The sequence below is a fragment of the Battus philenor genome, unplaced genomic scaffold (assembly GCF_028537555.1).
Source record: "Battus philenor isolate CCGP_79_NKW_IND1 unplaced genomic scaffold, ilBatPhil1.0.hap1 SCAF_24, whole genome shotgun sequence".
NCBI classification, from domain to species: Eukaryota; Metazoa; Arthropoda; class Insecta; order Lepidoptera; family Papilionidae; genus Battus; species Battus philenor.
In genome coordinates, this window is record NW_027181687.1 from 10,761,441 (window position 1) to 10,786,750 (window position 25,310).

Here is a 25,310-nt window from a genome sequence, read left to right on the forward strand (position 1 = left end):
ACTCAAGTGAAAAACAACATTGCTGTAATGAGAAGAAATCGGTCTGCCTGTCTTAGGAACACGTGGCATCGTTCTGTTTAAGCAACTTATAAAAAAAACCTAGGGTCTTATTTTAGAAAGTGAGATGTAATAACCAACCGGTTCAGGCCTCTGTCCAGAGTGTTGCGGTGTGCCGCGGCAGGTCAACGCGCATGGTTCAGCATCATCTCTATGAGCTCGCCAGTGGAAAAGTTCCCCTCCATACGGAGTGCCGTCATGGGCGCCACACTGCTGTTCCCTCCACACATCTTCCTCCAGGAGTGAGACGTTGGCACGACACGGCTGCAAAAGTTACAAAGGTTATTATAAATAAAATCAGTTTATTCTCTTATTGCACTATTAAAATAGACAGATATATAGAGTCGAAAAAGGCAGTTATACCAGCATTTGCATAATTTTTTTTATTTTTTAATCATTATTTATCATTATTTTTGGTTTGATGACGATAATCATCGCTTAGCAAGGTCATGAAGTAAATTTATGTACAGTATGTAAGAAAAGGACCAATATTTAGCCACTTACGCACATGCAGTGGTAGTCGTGCAATAAAGTGCACCGCCCGTCAGCCCGCTGATAAATGCGTATGCGGCAAACAATGCAAATCACACAACTGCCACCGCCAAATTACTCAACACGTGTTTCACCCCTCCACGGGGTATCTTCAGGGGTTATGTTACACCGATTAGTGCCAAACACAGAGTAGTAGAAACTAATCGGTGTTTGTGCGGAAGAGGCTAAATATTGGTCTTTTTCTTACTTAGGATGGACTTCCACGAGGTAACGCCTGATTCCATTAAATAATTATATATAGTATGTTTAAATATTTAATTTTTTTTTATGATTATAAAGAATGATGACTTTACCATATTAATAAAATAATTTTTATATATTCTAATATATTAACTAAATTATTTTGGATTTAATTATAACTTCTATGTAATCGGGTAGCTTGTTTAATATTCTTAAAGCAATGTTTTTTATTGTACGTCATTCGTGTAGTGTATTATAGTGTGGTAAGTTGAACAATGGTTTTATAATTAACCATATTTTTTTTTACTCTGCTATACTATTGAATGTCCGATTGGAGAATTCCATCTTCAAATTAAATTTCTTGCAAAAATTTTATTACTGAACATTAATCATAGTATCAGTAGAATATAAAAATTATGCGGATTTTATTTTTTAGTAATAATGTTGTCTAAATGTGAACCATAACTTTGGTGACACTTAGAATGTGGTTTCAGTATTTCGTGCCACTCCCTTCAGAAGTAAACGTGGGCTAGCACTAACTTCGTGAACAGTATTATCTTTAACGAAACTTCACCCTTTAAAAACCTTTACAAAAAAGACACGAGGCTTTGATCCGGTGACCTGAATGGCCAGGGTAAGTCACCAAAACAGCTTATTATTTTTCATGGAATAAAACATAAATTATAAAAAAGTTTGTGCTACTGCATTTGAACAGCTGTTACATACGTAAACAGAATTAAATTAAGATTTTATTTAGGCGCAATTAAGTGTAAACTAGGGTAAGCAGGAAAACGAACTTCCGTGGCAAAGTTTTTGAGGCTCCGTGTCTGCATCTGCGACAAGCCAATAGAGTTGAATCCTTTGTAAATAGTGCAGAGCGTTTGGAAGTCGAGTGTGCTACGGCTGAGATTGTTTCAAAATTACTTGGCCGGTTTGCAGCCAATTTCGTTTGGCACGCGACCCGGCATTGCATACGCGTCAAATCTGGACCGGAGTTTTGGCTGGTGTCCTCCTTGAGTTATTGATTATATGCATTACAGTAATACCCCGCTTTACGCGAGGGATACGTTCCAAAAAAATCGCGTTAACTGAAATTCGCGTATAACGAGGTTCATGATTAAACATAGTCAAAAATTATTACTAAAAAATACAAATCATTTTAATTAATCACTTTAATTCTAGGAACACTTTATGCAATACATACTTTTATTTTTTATGGAAAAATTACATCTATTGTCTTTTGGGTAACGTTTTGTTTACGTTCTTGTAAAATACGTTTATAACACCCAACACTGTTTTTAATTGTTTGACAGATGGTAAAAAAACCATAGAGAAGTTGATGACTACATTATATTTATACGCACACTTTCGCGTAATTCGAGGCATTTGAGCGAGATTTGCGATTCGCGTTATAGTGAAACCGCGTATAACGGGGTCGCGTAAAGCGGGGAATTACTGTATTTAAAAAAGGAACATTCTCTAATTGAATTCAGAATCTTTAGCTTGTATTTTTATGACAACGATCACATGGCATTTTTTAAAAATATAACAGTGGATTGGCAAGATGAGGTGGCATAAGGCAGGTATTATTATAAATCTATAAGGAATACTTATGTCCAGTTGTGGGCGTCTACCGTCTGAAAAGAAGACGTAGAAGAAAAAGTTCAATAAAATTCAACAATCGATTTCAGATCTACCGCCGGAGAGATTGAAAATCAATATTAAAAATATATTATTGAAAAAAGTATATTACTCTGTTCAAGAATACTATGATGTTATTTAATGGAATCAGGCGTTACCTTGCGGAAGTTCATCCTAAGTAAGAAAAGGACCAATATTTAGCTACTTCCGCAGATGCAGTGGTAGTCGTGCAACAAAGTGCACCGCCCGCTGATAAATGCGTATGCGGCAAACAACGCGAATCACACAACCGCCACCGCCAAATTACTCAACACGTGTTTCACCCCTCCACGGGGCACCGATTAGTGCCAAACACAGAGTCGTGTTTGGCACTAATCGGTGTAACATAACTCCTGTAGATGCGGAAGTGGCTAAATATTGGTCTTTTTCTTACTATGATGTTAGTATGTGGAATTATATGTCGTTTAAAGACTATTTTTGTAAAGAGCAATTGTTGAGTTTCCTACCGGTTCTTCTATAATTGCCTTCCGAGCTGGTGATAGCTTCCTGTAGAGATAATAATGCCGATATTTTACGTTGATTATCGATTTGAAAGTACTTGTAACAGCCTATACGAAGGCTTTGTATATCATGTTTAATAATCATTAAATAATTCAAGTATGTTTTTGTTATTTTTGATTTCTACATAAATTCAAAAGCATGACTTTGACGTGTTAGTATGTTAAAAGATTGATTATCTTAAATTTTATAAAATTTAAAAAAATAACAGTTTGAAATTTGAATTTAAAATGACATGTATTATAGAATAAATTATACTAATAGCATTGTTGTAATGTTATAACATTAGAGGGAATTTAATATAAGAGAGATTAGTCGTAGAATATGTCTTGGCATGTTAATTACTTAAGTTGTATCCTCGTATATAGTGGCGGTGTAATTAGGCGGTATTGTATCTCCGATTGTACTAAGATATTCATTAAATTATTAACTATTTTAATCGCAGATATATCGGTTTACAAGTAAAACATCTAGTTATAGTATATTAATGTAAGATATATATCTACATATCTAATTAAAAGGTGTATGTATCATAAAAGTCTGGTAAAACTCCGAGTTGTAGATAGTTTTGTGAGTTGATGGTTAAAAAAAAGGTAATTGAGAACGCGTTAAATATAAACGGGACCTTATTTAAAAATACATTGCGACGGAGACTTTTTATAAAAGTCATCAAAGAAACAAAACACGGACCCAATCAGATTTAAAAGCGTCGTCAGTCAATAAGGCGGAGGCAAATAACATTTCTTATTGTCATTCGCGTTGCGATCGGATCCCCCCTTAGCTACCCCCATTTCCACCCCTCCCTGCTTCACTCATCCATTTTCACCCACACAATTTACTTGACTTAGAATAATGCTTACACAACGTCCTTCAAATTGAGTACAGGCAATGCTATAGGCCATTTTAATTAAGCTTAGTATATTATTTACACAAACAATGCCCATGAAAAAATCTAAATTGCCTTGTCTCGCAGCCTATGTAATATTTCGGTAATTAAGACAAGAATTGTAATAGTTAAGATATATAGTTATAAGAAAAGAATTGTGTAATAAAAGGGAAAGGTAGAAAACCGTAGAGTGAAAGGTAATAAATGAGAGATCATATGCGAAACAACTGGAGAGAGCGAAATAAAAATATCATGTTAAGAAATTCGTAAAAAGAAATAAAAGTCAATTAATGAAATAAAAGTGAATTTTTTATAAGACTGTAATTTGAGAAATATCTACATTTAGATGGTAAGTCTCAGTGCTAAACGCCGGGCTTCCACTGCATGGCAAAAACATGCTGCAGAGTAGGAATGTTTTTTTTTTTTAATTAGGTCTTTATTATTATATAAACTCCTTAGCTTAAAATTAATTTTATTTTAGTTTGAAACGAACCTACTAAGATGAACTAATAATCATTTGTTTGATGATTTTTTTAAACTTTTTTTTCAAAACATATTTGTGGCAAAAATACTATATATAATGGTAGAAAAAATCTTATATATTGACCTATAAATAATTAAAACATTTTATGAAAGGATATAGAGAACCCTTTTTTTTTCTTTATCTAAAATTCCTTTGAATTTTTATCTTCTTTTGCATATCTCATTCTTGATTCGATCTAGTTAGTATACGTTGTTAATATACGAAATAAAAGCAGTGTAATACCGTGACCTCATAAATGCAACGTAACATTGGACGAAATTTACTTCTAGAGTAATTTATATAATTAATTAGGCATTGGCAGCTGAAGACAGGGCGAATGTACCGACTATTACGCCGAACTATAAAGTGAATCCCGGTGTAGCAAGTTTTCAGTTGGCAAAGTTGTTTCTAAGTTGGCCTCATTTACACCGTAGTGTAATCTTGTTGAAAATAATTTTATTTCGAACTTCAACATCTATATCAAAAACAGGTTATTATAGTGCTTATAAGCTTAAGGTTGGTCAAGTGGTCGCTACTTAGTGACTGCTTTGATCGAATATTCGAGAAACCTCCGAGCCGTCTTTATTTGTTGACATCTAGAGACCTCCCTCTCCTCTCCGAATCATACCTCTCCCCGCGCCCTACCCACTATTCCCTAGCGCTACGTAGCATGATATATCTTATTCGATTATTCTAAAATATTTTTGGAATTTTGTAAAATAAAGAATCGTCCATAACTTAGATAAAATCAAAAACGTGTTGGTGATAGCCTGCTCACTATCATTTCAACAGAATATATGGTTACTGGCGCCTTAGTGTTCAGGAGTGAAGACGAATGAGGTAGCGAAGCCTTGGATGTCCACCCACAAGAACAGACAATCTTGTTAAGATCGAAAGATGCTGGATTTAAGCCGCTTTCAATCGATCCTATGAGATGATGAGATAATGATGATGAAATTCCTTCTTTATTCATATGTCTACGTCGAGATGTAGAAAGCAGATATATAATTATATATAAAGCCTTTATTATAAGTCTCAAATAATTGTAAAATAAACTATTCAATATAAACGATGATTGGTGTCTATATAAAAAAGAAAATCTTTTAATTTATGCTTATGTTAATTTTTGTATAAAATTTGTAATTAGTTTTAATAAAATTGGTAGCTTAAAGAAGTTATTATTGGCGTATAAAAGTGATTGTGTGTATAAATTAAAAAATAATGTGATACGGTGTGATAGGCGTCCAATATCTCGCCATCAAAGATGACTCCTCGACGTCTGCCGACTATTAATCACGCGGTAGAGTCGACGGCGACGGTGTGAGAGCAAAGTTTGTGTGCAGAAGTTGACTGCTGTCAGGAAATTTATTACAGCTGTAACGACGTTTACATGGAACGGGGTAACGCGCAATAATACCGCTTTACTGTCTACGGATGTACCCATTCGCTATCTACTAATTAATTGCAACACACTATGTTTATGATAAAGATCTTTATTTTAATTTACATTTACAAAAATACGATAAGGCTTTTATACGTGTTTTTTTTAATGGCCCCGCTTTTGGAGGCCTTTGGTCCCTTATCTTTTAATGATTCACTTTCTTTTCTTTTTTATTTCCATGCTCTTCTGTCATACTTCACATCTTTCTTCTACTTACATTCTACAATTCATATCTTTCTTTTACTTACTTTCTACCGTTCATTCATCGCCTATCTTTACTATCACAGCTTTTTGTTATCACATTATTTTTACTTTATCTTATATTTTATTTTACGTTTTATAATTTGGTTATTTTAAATGTTATCACAGTTTACATCGTTTTTTTTATTTCATATGTGGTTCAAAAGTTTTATTATCCCTTAAGAGTCACACAAATGTGGGTAAATAGTGTGTCAAAAACGTTTAATGGAGGTAAGTAGTAGCAACCTTGTAACACTACAGTAGATTAAAATCAAAGCCGCTCCAGAGGCAATGATGCTGCAAATGAGCAGGCTTGGAGAGGCTTCAGAGCGTTCATTTATGGTCCCAGAGCCCCCAATCCTACTACCAATGAGTAAAGCAGATGGCTAGTATCGGAGCATAATAGAAATAATACTGAGTCATGATAGTGCAGACAAGCAAAATAGGCAATGCTTACTATAAGCTGCAAGTTCTCCAAAACCCTGATGGCTGTCGCAATCTTCACTGCGTATTGTGGCAGGGATCTAAAGCCTTCATGATCTTTTTGTGCAGACCGTGCCTGGAAGAGTACGAGACTGCTTTCTATGTACTACTTCGGATTACGGGTGTAGCACTCTACAAGACTACCTATCTCGGTTCATCTAGGTGCCTCAGATTGCCTCAGAGTTGGAATGGCTGAGTGATCTAGCCCCGACGCAAAATGAGCGCAGTGTCGATTGGTTGCAGAAACCAACCCACTGACACAAGACAAGAAGATGTGGTTCAAAAATTTTAACTAAACTGCACATACCTTTTTTAAAATTATCACCGTATATATTTGGTGATGGAATGCGTCTAAATAAAAACTTCTGTTATTAAAAATTATACAGAGATAGATAGTGAATATAAATTAATTGAAATAACTATTAATTCAAATATTGAAAACGTTTTTTTTTTTGTTATTATCATTACATTATTTATTACCACGTAAACTATTGTTTTTCGGGTGTACTCCTTATCGGTAAATTTTATTAAATATATAATAATAATCAATCAACCGTCTATACGTTTACTACTGTATTTATTTTAAATTCAACACTTTGTATCTAATGTGTGACAAATCTTCCAAAAAGGGTGAAGGTTCTTAAAAGTGAGGGATATATGCAAGGACGAGTATTCACCTCTCAAGAGGTTAAGTATTAATGAATGACTTCTGCATTAAGTTCGTCTTTATAACTTGCATGACTGCGTCTTTTCCGAAAGATGCCCACTGTTGGACATAAGTCTCCGCCAACGATCGCCTCGAATACCGATCTTACTTTGCCCGCATACAGCGGTATACATAGAAGGATGCCTACTCATGCCGCGTATATAGACTCCTTATCGTAAGTAGAGAATCTATCTGTCCAATCGGCCGTGTGTTAAACGAGCAGTGTGTGGTTTATACTGCCACTTCAGACGAGTAATTATTCGAGCTGCGTCATCGATCTTAGCTCTTGTGCAAATTTTGTGGCAAAACAGAGGGCATAGCTCTCTCCATTTCTCTCCAACTGACTTTGGGCTTTCTTTCCAATAATATAAGGTTAACTAGCAGAATGATTCGGTATATACTGCCACTTCACACAAGTAGTTATTCGAGCTGCGTCATTGATCTTAGCTCTTGTGCAGATTTTGTGGCAAAACAGGGGCATAGCTCTCTCTATTTCTCCCCAACTGACTTTGGGCTTTCTTTCCACTAATATAAGGTTAACTAGCAGCAGAATGATTCGGTATATACTGCCACTTCAGACGAGTAATTATTCGAGCTGCGTCATGGACCTTAGCTCTTGTGCAGATTTTGTGGCAAAACAGGGGTCGTAGCTCTATCAATTTCTCTCCGTCTGACTATGGGCTTTCTTTCCACTAATATAAGGTTAACTAGCAGAATGATTCGGTATATACTGCCACTTCAGACGAGTAATTATTCGAGCTGTGTCATTGATCTTAGCTCTTGTGTAGATTTTGTGGCAAAACAGAGGGCAAAGCTCTCTCCATTTCTCTCCAACTGACTTTGGGCTTTCTTTCCAATAATATAAGGTTAACTAGCAGAATGATTCGGTATATACTGCCACTTCAGACGAGTAATTATTCGAGCTGCGTCATTGATCTTAGCTCTTGTGCAGATTTTGTGGCAAAATTGGGGCATAGCGCCATTGCTCTCTGACTTACTTTGGGCTTTCTTTCCACTAATATAAGGTTAACTAGCAGCAGAATGATTCGGTATATACTGCCACTTCAGACGAGTAATTATTCGAGCTGCGTCATGGACCTTAGCTCTTGTGCAGATTTTGTGGCAAAACAGGGGTCGTAGCTCTATCAATTTCTCTCCGTCTGACTATGGGCTTTCTTTCCACTAATATAAGGTTAACTAGCAGAATGATTCGGTATATACTGCTACTTCAGACGAGTAATTATTCGAGCTGCGTCATTGACCTTAGCTCTTGTGTAGATTTTGTGGCAAAACAGAGGGCAAAGCTCTCTCCATTTCTCTCCGACTGACTTTGGGCTTTCTTTCCAATAATATTAGGTTAACTAGCAGAATGATTCGGTATATACTGCCATTTCAGACGAGTAATTATTTAAGCTGCGTCATGGGTCTTAGCTCTTGTGCAGATTTTGTGGCAAAATTGGGATCATAGCTCTATTGCTTTCTGACTGACTTTGGGCTTTCTTTCCACTAATATAAGGTTAACTAGCAGAATGATTCGGTATTAAATTTAATTTTAATAAATAGTGTATCAAAAGTAAATAAATAAATAAATATGAAAACTATTTCAACGAAATATTAACTTTCACGGCTCCACTCTGTCATTTTAGTCAATTTATTCGCTCAAGTGATCTGACGGTGAGTAAATTTGAAGAGCGGAAAATTAATATTTACCCAATTCTGTACTGCGAAATGCTTCGCTACTAGGAATTCTGTTACATTAAAACCTTTCGTGGGACATATTTAAAATTCACATTAATTACACTTTGAGAGAGGTAATACAGAATCGAGTCCATAGAAACACCGGCTCGGATCTACCCAATTTTTAGAGCAATGTTAATTGTAGTTTTTCCTATACATGTATTAGAAAATAAACCTTTAAATGATTCAACAAAAATTTCCTTCTGCGCTTTCCTTCTTATAAATCTAACTAGTTTCATTCTTCTATTCTTTTTCGGTATCCTCATTTTATATAAACTTATCTACTGAATTAGAAAGATAATAAACGGTTATATATTTATAAAGAATGTTCTAGGCCTATTGATAAATATTCGTACTTCTCTCTATTTGCGGATCATTTGATATATATTAGGGGAACCGGAACATAATGTCGCTTTCTTAAGTTAAATTCTCACGACTACATTTTTAACAAGTTTTTGTATCTAATCGATGATATAACTTTCTTTATCAACAACCTTTTGCCATGTAGTACACAATCTCAATGTCGGAGCGGTAAAAATAAATCGTATTTTCTGTAAAATATGTCGACAGAAACAACATTACTTTTCGGTCCCCCTTAAATATATTCATGTATAATTTATGTATGTATTTTATATTCGTATTGTAGTTGTTTTTATTAACCATTAGATTTATGAGTATAGTATTTCTCTTCTATATATAGCATAAAGCAGGGGTGTCCAATCTGTGGCTCGCTAGACACATACGACTCTGAAGGAATTTAATATCTCCCTTCTGAAGGAATATTATCGTGTGTTTGAATTTCTTTTAATTGTTTTCTTTTAACTTCTATTTCTTTTCAGCTGATGGACATCTGAATGAAATGAATGTTGTCGGTCCATCTTATAGTAGGTTTACCAAAAGGGTGCACATTATGTGTACATAATAAAATTTTAAAAGCATTTACAAGCAACTAAGAAAGATATCGAAAGAATAAAATCTAAATTATATTCTCTTTAAGATACATTACTATCTATGTAACACTTTTTTCATATATGTATTACTTTGCTATACGTACGTGTTTATATGTATATATATTTAATTTCTCGTTCGTTGTTGAGTGGAAAGTTATATAAGACTGACAATGATAAACTTAGAATGTTGGTTGAACGGTTTTCAATAACATAAGTCAAGCAAGCGACGAAGTTGGCAAGACAACTTGAACGCGAGTGTATGCATTTTAGATATTACTTATTTTGTTTGTATTCTATTGTTTATATGTATGCTATGTTACAATATATTATGATATATGGTAAATACATAGAACTGTTTTATCATACTTTCTCTAGAAAACTACTAGATGGCGCTAGTTGAACTTTATAGACATGGTACTGATTTACCGACGTTTTTTTCTAAAACGACTCTGAATGTGGGTACGTGCTCTAAAAATAAATAAATATGTCTCATAAAATATATGTTTCTGTCTTCTTGGACCTGGAAAAGCAACTTTTCTTCGTATGCAATATATGATAATGTAATTTTTTTATATAGCCCACTGTTTGGCGTGGGACAGGGATGTTACAGTTTTAGGAAATGTTTTTCAAATATATTTTTTACTGACTTTAAGTATCTTTCATGCTTTTTCTTTCATCCATCATAAAATATTTCACTCCATAAGCATTATTGTCATTCAAACATCGCCTTACATCTTTCTTATCCATTCTCAAAGTATCACAGATGATTTATCATATTACTGTTTTTTATTTGTGTGTTTTGACTTTTGTATCTTACATTTTATTACATTCTACCACTAGTTTATTTTTTTTTAGTATTTTTTCTTATTATTCATCTTTAGTACTTTTATCTATTTAAATATTTTAAATTCATTAGATCTTACCCGCCCGTTATTAATTTCAATAGTTATGATCTAATTTGTATGCTTCTTATTACCATATTTTATGTCTATTGATTTCCACATATGTACTGACTCATCATGATATCTCTAGAATTATAATATTTAACGACTCAAAATTTAGTATTAATATTGCTTTTACTTAGGTAAGATCAGCTAAGAACTGATTTTATAAAATTACTACCACAGGAGGTGGAGGAAGTGTCCATAATGAAATGTATATTTTAAAACTATTGCTCTTATTGGTGTAAAGCAGAGTTCCCCAAACTTTTTTGTGTCGTAGACCCCTTGCTATTTTTTCCGTGTTGGGTAGACCCCCTACTTACCTGATATTAATTTTCTGTAAATTTCTAAATGTAGTAAAGTTTAGTGTTAAAAACTTAAATTAAAAACACATGTTAATTTATATATTTATATATCATAAATAAAATAACATAAAATATATACTTCATAGGTACTTTTATAAATAATGTAAATGTTTTGATATTATAAGATAGTACGATGTAAGTAAAATGTATTGAGATCCACTGTCGTGGACCCTCGTTTTCATTTCATGGACCCCCAAATTTTTTTTCGCTGACGTAGACCCCTTGCAGGCTGTCATAGACCCCCAGGGGTCGATGTAGACCACTTTGGGGATCACTGGTGTAAAGCATGGCCTGAATATATTCATGATAAATAGTTAACAAGGTAGTTAAAAAAATTAAAAATTCTCTTTGTATTTTACGTGACAAGCGGACAGTGGTAGCCAGTTATTTAAAACGTACAATGGAACAATGTCGCATAATAATAGAGCAAGACACCACTTAATTCGTTTACAAAGTTAATTTCAAGTAGTCACGGTCGTTGGATAACGATTACAGGCAACTGGAAACTTTAAAACTTTGCAAGTTGTAAAGTAAGTTGCGAGTTGCTACTAAATGAAATGACGAACTAAAACAGCTACGAAGTCAGCCACGCGATTGTCAATAATAAGTTTTAGTCTTGTTTTCACACTTGACTCTATTAGAATTTATAGTTTGTCGTGAAAATACATGAATATCTCAAAAAGTTTTAAATATTTTTTTTTACATGCGAAATGAAAGGAGGAATGTACTAAACAATTTAGTAGCAATCAAGTGCTGTTAAAGAAATTACTAAACAAGTTGCTAGATCTGCATTATATAGAGAGAAGTTGCCTTATATAATCCAATGACGTAGATCGTTTTGTCACTAATAAAACCGTCGTCACTATCAACATCATTTCTGTTGTAGAACATTCACCGCTGCACATATAGCCTTCATTTAAAGTCTCAACTTACAACGTGGACGGACGTACTACACTGCGACTTTGTAATTAAGTATAATTCATTTTATTACATTAGCTCGGATGTTATCACAGAGTCTGCGTGTAAGTTCAATTACCAACGATAATGGAATAAATATATAGATACAAATTTTAAATTAAAACTGTAAAAAAATTAAATAAATATATGCTGTGATATAAAAACCAAAAATTTATGAGGAATGTAAATGAGGAAAGTAAGGCAATAAGTGAATGGATGTGAGGAAAGAGTGTAAGAATTTGTGAGGAAATAAATGAGTAAATTTAAAAAAAAAAATCGGAAAAATTATTTACATCTGAAGTCTAACGTCTCTTTTTCACACATGGCACATGCTTACAAAAATCTATAAATTTAATACACCCCAAAGAAAGATTTTTATATATTCATCGCTATTTTTTTAATTTATTGATATCCCTAGATTTACTTCATAAAGCTTTTCTCCAAGATAGCCTTTAGGTTTAGTTGTTCCAAATTTAAAAATTACCATTAGGAGCATTGAATCAACTGGAAATCGCGTTAACCATAGAGATTTAATTATGCAAAACCACTGCCTAAGTTAACCCAATCCATTAACTTGGCAGTGAGTGTAATTTATTTAATAAACTGCAAGGCAAAGACCGTCAGAGTTCGGAATTCGCTCAAGCTATTATTGTACACTTGGTTGCAAATAAACGTAACTATTAGATTTACAAAATAATGTCTTTATTTATTTATTAATGCTTGGTTTTAGATGACGAGAAGCAACATATATATTTGGGTAAATCTCTTTTTAAATATAGCTTATTCTTAAAAACATAAATAATTTAGTATAATTCGATACTAACAAATACTGTCGTTCCTACTCATGGAAATTAAAATAGTACAATATATATCGCTGTTATTATTATTATGTGGTTTTTAAATAATTGCAATCTACGAGTTCCAATACACCTTGTATATTTTATTCATAATTTTCTAGCTAACAATGGCGGAGATAGGCAAAGTTTACTTTTTTTTCTGAATAAACAAGGTAAAGTACAAATAAGAATTAAAAGGTCATATGATATATGTAAAAAACTTACACCTATTTGGCTTGCTTAGAATACATACAATAAGCTTATATTTTTGAGATATATCAAATATTTATCCGCATCTTCTGAAAAGTTGCAATTTCAAACTTATCATGTTATTCAGCTGGGGCGGCGATATGTGGTAGCGATAGATAGTAAAGAAAGCGGTTTAATGCATACTTTTATTTCATTGTTCATAAAATACGTTACAGTCGTTTTACGGTTGACTTTCAATTCCGTCTGTGACACTGACAGTTGAAACTTCAAAATCATGACACATGACATTATCATATAACCTATGATGATTAAAACTAAATGTAAGCTTCATTCCACCTTCTATATGTAAAAATATATGCATATACATACATATATTTATATATATACACACACACACACACACACACACACACACATATATATATATATATAAGTGTATATATATATATGTACATATAGTACTAGCCGAACGTAGACTCCCCTTAGAAGAAGTGTCTTGTATTCAGTGTTTTCTGACGATGTTAGGTGAACATCTGTGGTCACTACACTACACAACACTAAAGTCTAGACCAGGTGTGAGCAACCTTTTTAACCAACTGACCATTATTTAAAATTTTTGGCTGGCCGCACACTAAGTAACATTTAATTATAGTTTACAAATACTTACATAAGTATAAAAACAAACAAGAAAAGAAGAGAAGACATCATTTACTTGAAATTTTTAACGAGTAATTTGGTAACTTGCGCAGTTTTCTGAATGTTAATCACTTATTATTGATCAGTAGTCATTTATGATTAATCGTTTTGGTAGAGTATACTACTATTTATATATAATTAATTACATTACAATATACTGATGGAAGAAATTCGATAAAGTAAATTCAAGTTTTGACCTTCTTGGTAGACCGCGATCTGCTCTTCCCAGGTCTACAATTTAAGGTTCTAGTGGCCATGTGTTCTGTGCTTCATGCGGCTAACTCGTTGCCAATCCAACTTGCGAATCCACTGGGCTGTCGATATTATTTATTCGTCTAAAGATCACCTCATTCCTGATGGTTTTGTAAAGAAATCTCGAGAATAATCATTAAAGCCAATACAAATTAAATTTCTTTCATTTTCATTCTTTTTATATGAATACTAGCATCATATATTAAAACCTAATGGTTTTCTTATTTTTTAAGATTCGTGTAAAATATAATCTTAATATAATATTTATTAATTATTTAGAATATTACTATATCACTGTCTTCAAGTGTACAGAATGTAAACCAATTATCCAAAGTCACTTGCGACGGCGACAGTCTGTGCATCCTATATAGCTTCGGGGTAAAATTGTCCTTCGTATGTTTGTTGGCAGTGTTGTCTATGTCAGATTGGCAATGGTAATATTATACATTCTTTGTTTATAAGAAAATAAATTGTTTATATTTAAAAATGACATAACAGTGAACTTGTGCAGGCTAGTGTTAAATATTCCTAGTTTTTTTTTATTAATTCTAATTTGTATCGCTAGTGTTTTATTTTTACAATTAATTTTTCGCTTAAACTAAACGCAGACAGTTGGGAGAGGGTTGCCGCTATTTGATACGGATCTTTCTTCTCCCAGCTGCGAGGCACGACAGCGTTTTATAATTTTTTTACAATTTTTCTTACACAATTTTCTCTTATGGGTAAATACAGCTAAAATTTATACATATTAACAATACAATTTGGAACGCTTAGTAGTTATGTCAGATGGAAAGATGTCTTATGAGTTTTCGCAGTTTGTGAGTTGTCGTATGTCGGTGAGTTTCGAAAGGATGTCGATGCCTATAGTATGTCGACCCTGAGCCGAGCTCTCGTTTCTAGAAATGTTCCTAGTGTAAGTATATTCTGCTTATGCGGCAAAATAGTTTCCGTGTAAAATCGTGAGGATTTTTCAACGAACACACACGAATTCGACTCAAATTTCTTTGATATCACTGTTTCTCACGTAGAAAATAGATAACAAAGAAGCTCTATTTTTCTAAACTTTTCGGGTGTTGCTTTGAAAGTTATGAGATAGAAATTAAATATATTTCATAATTAAAATGAATACTTTTTAAGTCTAAATTACTGTTTACTAATTTTACTATTGTTGTTTATTTTGAATTATTTTTTTAAATGTGTATACGAATTTGTATATGTATACAGAATTAATGTTAGTGGTACCAACTGTATTTATTGTTAATAGTTTTTTTACACAACACGCACACAGGCAGACACACACACGCACGCCCACTCACACACATACACGCACACACGCAGTCGCAAAGAAATAAATCTCTGTATTGTACTTAATTTTAACTTTAAACCTGTACATACACAATGAAATACATTCAATTATTTCTTTCCAAGAAGTTTTTGTTTAACGAACTTTTAAGTAAGACTTTACTTTTAAGTTATACTTCATAAAGCCAAATGCACATACAAAGCCAAATGCACAATTTCATTCGTTTATTTAAAATTGGTCATCATTATCATTCCAGATTCAGGGCGCCCACTGATGGACTTAGGCCACTTTATACTTTTTCAATAATACCAGCTAGAAACAGCCTATATATAGCACCTTTCAACGACATTAAAAAGGTTGTCAAAATTGTGAGTGAACATACGCACTGTTACACACGCTGTGTGGCCTATTGTCAACCAATGCAACAGGCTATGTTAACCCTTTCAGGACCATAAGGTAACGGTACCTTATTTAATCAATTTAGTTAAATGTAATGAGTTAATAGGCATCCTAAAAACATAATTCATACTCAAAATTCAAAAAAGTTTTACATTTTTTTTGGAAATTTATGGGACAAATATGTCCGTATGGTCGCTAAGGGTTACTTTCTACTTAAACATCTAAATTTTGGTTTACTTGTTGGTAAGTCTGTTTTGTTGTAAATAATGTACATTTTTTACTTAGTGTACTTTTTTTACTTATTTATGAATAATATAAATATAATGGGGCAAGTTATTTGTGATACTCGGCAAAACAATTCCTGTTGTTAGATGATTGGTTGATGATTAGATGGATTGTTTTTTTGAGACGTTGAAGGGTCAGGTGATTCTTGCCGTTGAAGAGTCGTTGTTTCTTCAACCTCGACATCAAATACCCCTTGGTCATCATCCTGTACTAGAAGTCTTTGGTCTTCGTCATCAAGCACTAAGTCATCTTCCTCATCGCTATTGTCACCCACAAAAATTTGAAGAATTTTATTTTTTCGAAGTTCAAAAACTCCACGTCCCTTACGAAGCATATTCTGAGAAAAATATGAATAAGAAAATGATAGCATTTTGGTATATCACCAGGCCAAAAGTTAAGAAATCCCGTAAAAAGGATCCCTTTACGCCGACAGGGACATCCGTGTCCCATAATCTTTATAACGATTTATGACAGAATACAACATAAATACATTACTACTGAATATTTAGAATAACAATTTACTTACCAGGTAATGATAATTTGACACTGTAAAAACTTGAGAAGCGCTTTTATAATATCAATTATTTATTCCAAACAGCAGATCATTCGCGCCAAAAGAACTCTAACGTTCTGATGACGATAAACAATAAACGGTGTTAGTTATCCTATATTGCCAGTAAAAAATAATAAAAAAGTACTTTCCGAAATTTTAAAACAAAAAAATAATTTACAATGGTTACGTAAATATTTAAATAATCCATGATTTTTGCTTGGGACACCGGCGTCCCCGTGGTCGTGAAAGGGTTAATTTTATTCATCCACGGATTTCGTAATTGATTCGTTATATTACTTACCTGCATATTACATATCTTGTAGCGAACCGGCTCGCCGCGGCAGCCGGATGGTGAGGAACATGTTCGCAATTGACGGGATACACCCCCGTCACACGTGCGAGAGCAGAGCGACCACTCGCTCCATTGCGACCAACCGCCACGTTCCTGTGAAGTAAATACACTTTAATAATAATAGGAATCGTTGCGAAGGTTCGAAAGCTATTGCTGTGTGTGTATATATATATATGCTGCATATATAGAAATTTATTCTTAGAAATAGATTCTTTAAACTCTACATATAAATGATTTAATAATGTATATCTCTTGAAATGATATAATTATAAACTTCTCTAGAAAAGCATATGCATATGTTTGTGGCAGACATACTGGAGAATCCTACAACTAAATGAAATGTCTGGAATACAAGCGACATTTCTCGAATATTCCGCCGTAGTTACTATAAACACCGCTATGCGTTTTATCATTTATACTATGTATAGTGTTTCATATAACCTATACGTAACATGAAATTATTTTTGGTGATACTGTTTACATCCAAGTTGTTCCCAATACACAAATGTCAATAAAAAAAGAAAAGTGTTGACAGCAGTTTTATTCTCGCTGTATATATATATAAATATATATATATATATATATATACGTGGAAAAGTTATTGCATAAATTTCTCACAATATCTCACACTATATTTTTAAATACTGACAGCGATTTAGCGCATAATACTTACATTTTTTAAGTTACAGAGAGGTTAAGTTAAGAGGGTTTGGGTGTACCTATATACAAAAACTTACATTACTATACACACATACATACATATACATAGATATTTTCTTTACAAAAATCGATATATAAACGTACGATAATCATTTATAGTTGTGAATACGTAGCCTGAAATACGAGAGCGTGAATAATTCTAGCGAATTTAGACCCGAAACCGATAAGGGCGCTATCGAATCGACATTAAATTCAAACAATTACATATTCCGGTCACTCGTATGCAAAATTCGTACGTGCCCGAAATCTCTTCCATGCAACGCTTCTTTGTGACGGAGTTTCTGAACCTAAATATAATGCTTATTGCACAAACCCATGTCTATATTTTGCGTATACGTGACTGTGAAGTGAGAATGGACCATGTACCGTGTATCCCCTTTGTGCAATTTACCACTCCCGGTGTGATAATGATTTTGTTATCTCTTTGATTTGTTGGCAAACAAGTTTGAAACATTGTTATTTATATGTTAAAATATTTCTATAACACTTTCATGTACGTATTTGATCACCAACTCGCTTTAACCGTTAAATGCATAATGATGTAAAACTGCAACATACCACTTAAACGTAAAATGAGAGAGTAAATGCATAGTGTTGTATATATGCAACATAAGGTTTTTTTTTTTTAAAGTAAGTTTAAAAAATATTAAATACATTTTTTGTCCTGCATTTTAGTGTACTTATCTGCAAGATAAATATATATTTTTTAAAAGTATAAAAAAAGTCATGCATTTAAGGGTTAAAAGCAATGATGAAGCGAAGATGAAGCAAACTGATTCAGTAGGTGCCTAATCACTCTGACCCTCAAGAGAAGGAAGCTGATCGTTCCATACTCTTGCTGTGTGGATCAGAAATGTTAAGTCGAAATGTTTAGCACGTCAGGAAACTTCACAGTATGAGGGTGAAAATCTTAAAAAAGAAGAGTATGTACATCTTCTTCATTTTCTTTTTAGCCAATGAAAACCTCCTACAAGGCTACAGCCTGTCCCAAAAGATCGTCACAGTGGTCGTCTTGCGCTGCGGGCATCTAGCGATTTCTCGTCTTAACCATGTCGTCGTTACCTATATACATCATTTGCTCTCAACTAATGTTGGGTAAACTCATAGAAAGATATTGCGTTTACAAAATTCATATTATTACATATTAAAATTAATTATTATTTACTACCTATCTATGCAGATTTTGTACTACCAGAAGTTATGTCTGATGTATTATTATAGAAAAAAAAAATAATCTAACATATTTCGGGGTGATTAGTTTATATATAAAGGTATATATTAAATGTTTTACAAATATAACCTTTTAAAATGCCTTCTAGAATATTGTGGAATATTTTTAATACAAATTGTCTCTAGTAATGGATATTCTTTTATTAGAGGGACCGGAAATTAATGTCGTTTCTGTCGACATATTTTACAGAAAACCTGATGGATTTTTACCGTCCCGGCATTATAAATTTGTATACTAGATGGCAAAAGGTTGTTGATAACGAAGGAGAGTATATTGTTGGTTAGAAGTAAAAACTTGTTAAAGATGTAGTCGTGTAAGTTTAACTTAAAAAAGCGACAATATTTTCAAGTGACACAGCGACATTTTTTGTATACATTATAATACCAATCATATTAGTGAGTGAACAAGCCACGTTACAAACATTACGATAAACTAAAATTTTTTATGTTGTAATAAGGTTTATTTCGTAATACACTTTTAATTTTAGATTTAAAACTTAGAAACTGTAGTATATGATATCATGTGATACTTTCTTGTACATTCACATACGTTAACAAATTTATTTTTACGTTCTCAAATAGAATTGTTATCTATTTTAAGACGTATTTTTTGTCTAGCGTGTTCAATAACGAATATTAAATAAATAAAAAAATAAATAAATTTGCGTGATGATTCCTTGAATTTTTGGTTATAAATGTATTTGGGCATTTTTTTAATATGTGATATAAGAACACTTGGTTATTCATTAAAAACAAACCAAAGCGATTTCGGTTCACTCCGGCCTTACATTAAACTTTTATTCGTCCAAAGCGTTTTCGGATTCAAGATAACGACTGCCTCGTCTAACTTTCGTAACGAATCGCGTAATAAGGATGCGAAGTATTTAAAAAACAAAACTTTAACGTTTTATATTCCGCTTTCAACTTCGAGACGTTCGAGGAACTTGAATGCCTGCTTTTTTTTAACTGAATCCAACTAATGAACCGAAGTAACATGTTAACAATGTTTCAAGTCCTTATGTAAATGGAAAAAGGAAATACGTGATTCGTAAGTTGAAGACATGAGATTATAACATTACAAAGTAACAAGGGATTTTCAAAATTCTTCTTTTTAGTCTGTGTTGCTTCTGGGCGAAGTTTAGACGTACTATTTGTTGATTGGACGAAACATTATAGTCTTATTGCTGTCAAAACTTTAAATAACTATGAACGTTCCTTATTAAAGATTTATTTAGTTCGACCCGTACGGAATTTGTTTATTTGGATCAAAATTAGAAATTGAAATTTAAGCACCTTCCCGTTGTCAGATTAATCTGAAATTTTGTTCAAATATTTAATTTAGATGACAATACAATGTAATAAAATTAATAACATTATAAATCTAAGATGGCCGCCGATACAAAATGGCGGATTACATATTTTTCCTTAACCCCCTCAATATGAGTATCAAATGAAAGGGCTACACTAGTAAAACACGATGATTATGTCAAAATTTAAAATTCAAGATGGACGCCGTTCCAATATGGCGGACTAGGTACATATTTTTCCACAACCACCACAATATGGGTAAAAATTTTTAAACGGTTTTATTTTTTAAATATATACTTATTGTAAACGTACAAAATATTATCATAAATATATTGTAATGCCACAGTTCTTACTGTGACATATATAATAGTATGTGATATATATAATAATAACTTTCTTACGTTGACATCTATAAACCACTTTCTTGGATGACTCTCTTCTGCAAAGCAATATGTTTTTTTTTTCCGCCCCTCTATTCATCTATTATTGACATCAAGTTAAGTCTTCCATCTGTTCGGATGATATACCCGAGACTTAACCCTTAATAGCCTGATTTACGAAAGTGATTTTTTTTAATAACATATTACTGTGTTTGCTTGAGGGTCTAGATAAAGGGAAAAATAGTTTTTTTTTTTTAATTTCGTTGGAAAGAATATTATACAACAGTAAAATATGTACAGCCAACCTATAAAAAAACTAATAGTAATGTGAACATTAGGTTTAAAAGATTGGTATCAAAATTGATACTCCAGGCAATTAAGGGTTAAGAATAACAGACGAAAGAAACTCAGATGGTTTACTAATATTATTATATAATATGAAATGACGTATTATAAAAAAGATTCAGCAACCTTTGCCTGTACTACGGGCATAGATCATAACGAAAGAATGAATTTCATTGAAATATATAATCGTCAATTTAAAAGGCCAATCAAGGAAAGCAAGCAATGGACGCCTGCCAATTCTGGCACTTCATTAACAATTCAAACATTAATTCGATTTTGTAAAAGCAATTTCTGTACAAGAGTTTATTGAGAAGCGTTTCAATTTTGTAAAATTACGTTTTCGTTGCTTTGTAAACGATAGCCGGGCTTAGCGACGGTGCAGACGGCTCACTTTTCAGCGCAAGAATATTTTACTTCTTCTTCTTGAAGTACCTCTCCAACTAGTGGAGGTTGGCTATCAGCTTCCTGCTTTCTTCCTTATTTTTAGTTCTGCGTAATAGCTCAGCAGCGCTGGCAATTCCGGTCCACTCTCTAATGTTACGAAGCCACGACTTCTTTCTCCTACCAACCTTCCTTTTACCAGCGACCTTTCCCATCATGATAAGTTGAAGGAGATTGTATCGTTGGTGTCGAAGAACGTGTCCCAAGTAAGCCAACCCCAAGTAAGTAAGTAAATATTTTACTTATTTACGGATATTTATTTCATATATCGAACAGAATTTAAGTTAAGTTTTAAGTTTTCAATGGTTCTCAACAAAACTTTAATTATATAAACTTAACTGTAAACACTGTGAGATCCAATCATAAATTCAAAGAAGAATCAAGATATCATTTACAAAATTTAAAACGAATATTGAAAATAAATTAACCAAAAAGGCATATTATTAAATAAACGAATATATAAACGACTAGAATCCTAGGCGGTGATGTCGCCTGATTATTTTGATTTTATATGCTATACCTGTTAAAGTAATGATTGAATCTGATGATAAATGTGATATTGTGGAGATTCTTCTAGCTTCACAGGTATAACACCTTGCAAAGCAGAGTATAGTCAAAAAATAAATATAGTAAAAATAATAATAATAAGTTGACGATCAATAAGAGTTCTGTAAAAAGTTCCAATTTTGAAAAATGATTTTATTATTTATCTTTATAATGTTATATCACTGTATGTCCTATAAATACTTTTTGATTTATATAACCAATAAATGAATTATATGAATCATCGATCCAATTAAATATGTCAGAAAATACGGATTGCGGGCCGCTTCCTACAGGTCGCTTCCTATTTTTGAAAATCAAAGCCTTATGTTTAACCGTGAATATCCCACAGCATTAATAGTGAACTATGTGATGCAACTCTAGTATATTTGTAACTAAAAATAACATTCATTATAGATACGAAAGAAGATACAGTTAAAACAAAGTTGATCTATTGTGTTGGAGACAGCTTCAATAAACCGCAAAGAGCGAACTAATCTAAAAACCTTTTACTGAAAAATAAACTCTAAATATTCAAAGCCTTCAGTACATTACAACGTCAATGAACAAGGCCGTAACAAAAACGAGGCGTGAGAGAACAACTGTGTTCGAATTTACAATCAAAACGTTGAAAGATATCGCAGCGTTGACTCTGGTACAAGTTACAGGCGGATGGCAGGAATAATACGCTATGTATAAGTAATATAGCGTATTATTTCCGCCATAACTATCATCAAAATCACTTTGTTTTCATCATCCCCATAATACATTCAGTGATGGACATAAGTTTCCATCGTAGATTTCCAATAAGTGATCTTTCTTAACTCCAGTCGAATATAAAAATCTCGTCAGGTAAAATATTAGGGAAGATAGCATCGATAATGGGTGATGAAGGAGATAGAACGACCTTCCTCTGGTATTGCAGGGAGGTTATGAAAGTGGCAATTGATAAAAATATAACTTAAAAATAAGATATTAGTTCAGGTAAGCTAAACGAAGGAATCTACATCAAAAATGAAAATAAAAAAATAGGTAAATCACTAAAAGTTAGAAAGTAATTAAAATTGTAATATAACATAAGAATAAATAAAATTAAATGTGATATCAACTGTGATAAAAGAAACAAAGTAAATTATTAAAAATGGTTAAAGCATTAAATAAATTATGAAAAAATAGATACGGAACCCAATACCTGTAATATTTAAGAAGTGAGGTGAACAATGTAAGGTGATAAAAAGGACGAAACTAAAAATGGACGAATATGTAAGACCATCTGAAGTATGTTAGATGACCGAATTAATGATTTTAAAAAGACCGAAAGAGGTGTAAAGAAATAAAAAAGATGTAATGTAGGAGAACAAGAGACACCCAATAACGGGAGCCATTTAAAAATAAAAAAATAAAAATCTCACTGTGTTCATAAGAGGAATAGCGATTTTATTTTCAATCTCACACTAATGAATTTTTGATATAATGTCAAATAAAAACTAAAAATCATATCCAAGGCAATATTATATCTAGACGCTGAATCGGCGTCTTGTTAGACATCTTCACTGTAACCTTTCTAAGTTCTCAATGTCAGTTCAATAATTCGTTAAAATATTTTTACTTGAAACGTTCTTATATTAAAATAATCTCAGTAAATATCCCCTCCATACACCCTGGGTGGGGGCCCCTCTCAACCAGTTCTATTAGAAATATCTCAGGCGAACTTACGTCCAGTTGTGGACATATTACGGCATTTATGAAAATGATGAAATACCATCTTAATAGCCGTCTTCCATACTTTAGAAATACTCCAGGAAATCCTATTAAGATCCCATAATAATCCAGGCAATAAAAAACAAATTATTACTTCTCTTTCTTCGTAAAGAATATCCGGAAATATTCGGGATTTCCTGAAAAACGCACAGACAAAAGTTATAGAGATTTTTCTTGCTTTAGAGAGATCTGTATTTGGTTCACTTTCTCAGAGCACTCATCAGAAGACGCTCCAGAATCTCCAACAATCACCCTGATTTTAACGCTTTCGTCCATGAGGTTGTCGGAAGGTCCTTGACGCGCTATATTGGAGGAAGACCAGCAGTGAATGATGTAATAATGAATGTTAAACGCTTCCGCTTGTAACTTAAATCGAGATCAGTTTGTAGCGACAATAGCACATGCAAATTTCCGCCCCCCGTGGGTCATAAACTTCAATTTGTCAACCGTATCCTCCGATACACTTTTTTTAGCGCTACGGGCTTTGTAACCGAACGTCATAAAGTTCAAAGTGAAATATATTTGTATTGCGTAAATAAAGGTTTATTTATTTATTTATTTAAATTAGTCTCGCCAACATTAAACATAATAAATAATAATTTAAGTTAGTATGTATATAAGTTTGTAAGTATGTACATAAGTTACAAGATTGAGTAGTGATATATAAAAATCTTGGCTATCGTATACCGACATGGCCTTTGCGATAATTATGCTTGCCTTTAACTAAACGTTAATTACCGATAAGGAAAACAAGTTCGTCGTTTTTAACAATATTAAAATCAACTATAAAAATACGACTACAGATTAAGTAGAAAAAAGATAATTTAAAGTACTGAACAGAATTTTATATAACAGGTTGTCAAATATCTCCCTTCCGCTTTTTTGCTCTTTATTCAATGCTTTATAAAAAGTGTTATAGTGATCGGATTTAGTTCAAATATGCGCCGTTTTGTTCGATAATCTGTTTCCATCTAGACGGCAACTTCATAATACCTGCCTCGTAGAAGCCCCCTCCTTATTTGCGAAGAACTCGGACAGCCACTTTTCACAAACCTCTTTTGAGTTCAACTTTACACCACCAAGGGCGTTCGCCATGGACAGGAACAGGTGGTAATCACTTGGCGCTATGTCCGGGCTATATGGTGGATGTGATAAAACCTCCCATCCGAGCTCCCGTAGCTTCTGACGAGTCATCAACGAAGTGTGTGGTCTGGCGTTGTCCTGGTGGAACACTACACCCTTCCTGTTGGCCAATTCTGGACGCTTCTGGTCGATCGCCTGCTTCAAGCGGTCCAGTTGTTCGCAGTAGATGGTAGAATGATCCATTTTTCGTCGCCAGTCACCATCCGCTTCAAGAATGGGTCGAGTTCGTTCCGTTTCAGCAGCATGTCGCAGGTGTTGAATCGGTCCAGAAGGTTTCTTTGCGTCAAATCATGCGGCACCCAAACATCAAGCTTTTTTTTGTATCCAGCCTTCTGC

The 25,310-nt window shown here is 33.2% G+C and overlaps 1 protein-coding gene across 1 annotated transcript in view; it reads right to left on the minus strand.

Annotated features, from left to right (window-relative positions):
* LOC137924533 (protein madd-4-like) overlaps positions 1-25,310 on the minus strand; it is a 187,099-nt gene that overhangs the window by 104,973 nt on the left and 56,816 nt on the right. The window contains exons 3-4 of the mRNA XM_068767922.1: positions 17,053-17,196; positions 139-321 (exon numbers count right to left, since the gene is read on the minus strand). Coding sequence (XP_068624023.1) covers positions 139-321; positions 17,053-17,196 — 327 coding nt within the window. The remainder of the gene's footprint in view (positions 1-138; positions 322-17,052; positions 17,197-25,310) is intronic.